Source organism: Chenopodium quinoa, unplaced genomic scaffold (genome assembly GCF_001683475.1).
Source record: "Chenopodium quinoa cultivar QQ74 unplaced genomic scaffold, ASM168347v1, whole genome shotgun sequence".
In the NCBI taxonomy this organism is placed as follows: Eukaryota; Viridiplantae; Streptophyta; class Magnoliopsida; order Caryophyllales; family Amaranthaceae; genus Chenopodium; species Chenopodium quinoa.
Window position 1 is genome coordinate 3,390,979 of NW_018745177.1, and position 5,298 is coordinate 3,396,276.

General features: G+C 34.0%; 1 protein-coding gene across 1 annotated transcript; it reads left to right on the forward strand.

Annotated features, from left to right (window-relative positions):
- Positions 1 to 1,437: 1,437 nt before the first annotated feature.
- Positions 1,438 to 2,805, forward strand: LOC110710755 (abscisic acid receptor PYL4-like). The gene has a single exon (XM_021889091.1). The coding sequence runs from the start codon at positions 1,589 to 1,591 to the stop codon at positions 2,246 to 2,248; it is 660 nt and encodes a 219-aa protein (XP_021744783.1). The 5' UTR covers positions 1,438 to 1,588; the 3' UTR covers positions 2,249 to 2,805.
- Positions 2,806 to 5,298: the final 2,493 nt, after the last annotated feature.

Genomic DNA, 5,298 nt, shown 5'->3' on the forward strand with positions numbered 1-5,298 from the left:
CTTAAGAAATACGAAGTTATAAGTTTAGATAAACTTAGATAACTTTCAAGAATGAGTTACAAATGGATTTAATAAGTTTTACTTAAAGAGCTTATTTGATTCAATTTAAGGGTTTGTTCTCTTCAGCTTAATTTCAATTCAGCTCTTAATTTCCTTCTCCCATAAACAATTCATTTCAGTTTTATTCAGTTCAGTTCAGCTAAGCTCCAATCAGTTCACTTTAGTTCAATTCAGCTTAGCTCAGCTCAGTTCAGATCATGCCTTAAGTTAGAATTTTAAGTAACACTTTGACTTTTTACACTATATTTATGGATTAAGGATGACTTAAATATCCATATGTAATAACGAACCTAATGCACTTGTTGAATAATATATTATTGGGTTAGTCTCAATGCATATAGTTTATGAATTTTACGAATTCTGTACTAATACACAATTAATAAACTTTATTGAACGAATGAGATTATTTTGTGTCAAACGTATATATTAACATGCCTGGTATTGTGTCACTTTAAAAAAACAAAGAGGGTAAAACAAAACTTTATTTAACGAATGAGATTATTTTCTTAGTTCGTTTGATACTCCTTTCATCTAGGGGTGGAGCTAGGGGGGCTGGTGGAGGCCCGACCCCCCGTGGCCCAACAGATGATATGTGTATTTTGTGGTTTGGCCCCTATAAGAAACTAAAAAATAGTAAATATTTAGCTAATAGAATAGGTTGTCAATGGTAGCTTAGTTGGTAGTTTGAGTTTTGCATGGTGAGAGAGGTTTCAAGATCGACTCCCCACTAAAATGCCCCTGCTTTCATCGCTTAAAGATTCTTTGATATTAATTTTTTGGGTCAAAATTTATAAACTTTGACCATGAATTCTCATATATCTATAATAGCTAAATGTAGTTATGTGAAATCTTGTTTATTTTTTATTTCAATCTCTACTTTAAGAATATCAATTTATTATAATTTTTTTAATGTATAAAATTGAAGAAATCTATGTTTCAAAACGTATATTAAGAACAACAAATAATAAATGAACAAAAAAATAGTGATGGATAGAGTAATATACCACTTTGTATTTCCTAAATCTAATAACAAAAAAACAACCACTAAATATAGGTAATACAAGAGTTAACTTTAACTCCTCATCCCACCATACGATCCCATTCCCAAAACTCTCATCACCACAAAATACCATCCATCCCATAAAACAAGTTTGATTTTGTCCAATCACCCTATTTTAAAACCCCCCTATATTACATCTAACCATAATTATATTGTTATAAAACAAAATATAGCAATTTACCCATAACAAAAGGAAAAATCTAACCAACAACAACACACAACTCGTTTTCCCGTTACCATACCATCCAATTATATTTTCTTTTTTTAAAAAATCAAAAGCTAGAAGAAAGTGACCATCCTCTCTCATATATATACCCCTAACCCCCCAAAAAAAAGCCCATTCCTTATTTCCTTCCCACCCCAAATTCTCTCTCTTCCTCAAATCCAAAAGTAGTAACCTCATTTTCACCACCACTTTCCATAAACAAACATTTAAATTTAATTTCAATCAAAAGTAAAATTACAAAAATGCCCAAATCATCCGTACTACTCCACCGTATCACCACCAACACCCACCCCACCACCACTTCACCATTCTCCCACCTCCACCCAAAACCCCTCTCTATTCCGCCGTTATCTCCCCCGGGTTTCGAAGTCCCCGACGACGTCGTTCGCTACCACGCTCAATCCGTCAACTCTCACCAGTGCTCCTCCGCCGTCGTCCAAGAGATCTCCGCCCCTGTCTCCACCGTCTGGTCCGTCGTCCGCCGCTTCGACGCTCCTCAACTCTACAAACACTTCGTTCGGAGCTGTGACGTCATCTCCGGTAACGGTGACGTCGGCACTCTCCGCCGTGTTCGCGTCGTCTCCGGTCTCCCCGCCGCTACCTCCGATGAACGGCTCGAGATCCTCGACGACCACCGCCACGTCATCTCCTTCTCCGTCGTTGGTGGGGACCACCGCCTCTCTAACTACCAGTCGGTCACGTCGTTGCACCCGGCAGTCGGCGATACCGGCGAAGAATCTACCCTTGTCGTGGAATCATACGTGGTGGATACGCCGGCGGGGAACACGAAAGAGGAGACGTGCGTGTTTGTTGATACAATTGTTCGGTGCAATCTTCAATCGTTGGCTCAGATCGCCGAAGGAAGAGGGAGAGATGACAAGAAGAATTCCTCCGGATCTTAAAATTTTAATTAGGTTTTTTTTTTTTCTTTTAATTTTTCTCTCACAACTTTTGATATGATATGATACCACCATCAAATGCGATCTCGAGGAATTCAAGCTCGGTCTTGAGAGAAGACTGTCCTAACTTTGGTGTATTATAATCTCGAGGAATTGAAATGAAAGACAAATGACAATCGATCGACAGCGTTTTCGACAACCAAATGGGGTGATGAACTGATGATGATATATAAATTTTTTTTTGTGTTGTTGATCGGAGTACAAATTTAAGCTCTTATAATTTACCCTTTTTATTCCCAATTTTTGAATTTGTCAAAAAAACAAAGATTGATGATACATAGAACATAGCTCTAGTTTTTGTTGTACTTAATTTCTTTCTTCCTTTTTTCTTTAATGTATTTCTTTGATGCATGCCTTTTGATTTTGGGGTTCATGCTTTCGTCAATTTTCGATTACTCGTATTATGTTTACCTTTTAGTTAGGGTAAGCTCAAATTTGTACATACTCTCTTCTATTCTCATGCTTACAATTCTAGAATGAATATATTAGATTTTAATTCATTTAGGGAAATTTTTACATTATGTTACGAATTTAGACAAAAAATGTAGGTGACTATAAATTTCGATTTCGAGTTTAATTATACATGTGTATATTGAAATTCAATTCAATTCAACACAAATGTACATTTTGATGCTAGGTTGTGGAATTGAATTGAATCAAATGAATGAATGAAAGAGATTCAAAGTGGGGACTATTGTTTATTGATTTCTTGGTTGGAAATTGAAGTTGTGGAGTTAGCATTATTATTATTTTTATTATTATGAATATCTTAAAATGGATAAATATATATATATATTAAAAATTTTATGGGCAATTTGGATTTTTTGGTCATTGCACCACCAACAGCTTCTCAATAATCCGGATGTGGATAGAGATCCAAATTATTACAAGTATGGGCGGGGTTACGGCATGAGGATCACAGCTTAATTTGGTTGCATATGTCAGAAAATACATGATTTTTATGAACAAATAACTGTTTTAATTTTATGTAAAATGATTTTAATCTCTTGGATTCTTGAGGAGGTATATAATGTTAATCACAATACGTAGTTCAATTCATAGTTTGTTGTAGTCGTATTTCAAAAATACTTTGTATGTATCATGTTTAATTTGTGATATTATGAAGTACTTGTATTATTTTATGTTTGATTTCGTAGTGTGTTGATGTGTGATTATATGGTCATAAGTTGGTATGTACATTTTCGATTTTATCTAGTGTAGTTTGGTTTTTAACCTATTTAGGGAGGTTGGAAGGTTTGTAAGGTTGCTCCTGTAAATAGTAAAGTTGGTAGCTTATGAAATGCAATTTATTACTTATTTCATAGGTACATTGTACACTTTTTAGTGGAAATAATTAATAAAACAAAAAGGATGCTTAGCTTACTTCACCATTATGTATTTAACTCTAGTTGCTTCTCAACTAATAATAGCAATAACAAAATAAAATTAGTGGAAATACCCAATTGCTTAAAGAATTTGATAGATCATGTTAAAAGAGATCGTATATGCTTTGAGTGCATGTGATGCAAATAGCAACAATGCTTAATATCACTACTAACTCCCACTAGTATTATAATTATCATTTTATCTAATTATAATTTCCAGCTCATTTAATTTGTCTCTTCACAACATCTACTACTTTCCTCCACATGTGCATAATTAAACTTTTATATCTAATAATAATAATAAGAATAATACATTTGTATTTCATATATATATATATGCTCCGTCTGAAATTAATTGTCACATATGTTACAGAGACGGGACATGGAATAAAAGATAGCGAACGCCGCATGCATGGAAAGGTAGAAAATAAAAAAGATAAGTATAGAAGAGGTTGTTTTAGTTAGAGAATATGCGTCAAAAAGATCGAAAGGGCGTGATAGATAATATTATCTAGAAGTAAACCAATTGCAATAAAGAAATAAGGAAAGAAAACAATAACGTGAAAGGTGGGAATGGGGTATTGAAGAAGAATCAGAAGGGTCATCTTCTTTCGTTCTTTGTTGCAACTTGCACTAATTTTTTTTTTTTTTTTTTTGAAAAATATAATAATGCAAAGAAAAAAAAAAAAAAAAAACTGATAATCTAAAGATCAACTGGGTTGTTGGTGATGTAATAGTTTGTTGGTATTTTAAATGAGAAATATAATGAATAAAGAAATGATAGAAGAGCAAGTTGCATGGTAGAAAAGTTTGTTTGTTTCTAAACATTTTCTCTCTCCTAATTTCTTAAGATTGTACTACTGGTTAAGGAAAATGTTTAAAAAAATAAAGAAAAAAGAAAAAGAAGTGCAAGTTGCAGGAGTAGAGAATATAGTAATGGCAAGTGGGAGAGGAGAGAGAAAATGGAAAAATATGCAAGTTGGGAAGGAAGAAGGAAAGAAATTAAAAGAGGTGGGCTTTTAATGAATCTCGTGTGGGTATTGAGTTGTCTACTTGCCTTCATCACGCTACTTCCCACACGCCCCTCTTTCCTTCTCTTTCTCTCTCCGACTCGACTCGATCGGATACGTACGTACGTACATTGTTGACCTTGTTGTATCGGGTACGTATTTAAGTATCTGACTCGAGTATTTGGGTTTGATTTTATTATGGGATTAGTAAGTATGTGCAGAAATTTGAGTGCAACGACTAGTTAGGAATTAAGATCGGTTGTTGCACTGTCAATTAGTGTCACCTCTTTCCAGGTCGGTGGATTTTTTTCTTTGGGTTCGCTCTAAGACTGCCGTGGCATTAGGAATTTTTTAATTGATGCAATATTCTCTTTAGATTTGCTGCTTCAGTCCTTAATTAGTACTCGTACCGTTATTGGTACTACAAAATCAATAATAAATTCTGTCTTTGATAATAATATCAGAGCCCATCATAATTAACCCTACCCTAATACTAGAATTTGTTAAATCATCCGTACATCCGGGTAATTTGCTTATTATTTTTTTGCTCATTTAATAAATAGCTTTAATATAGAGCCTTCATAAATGAACGATATCG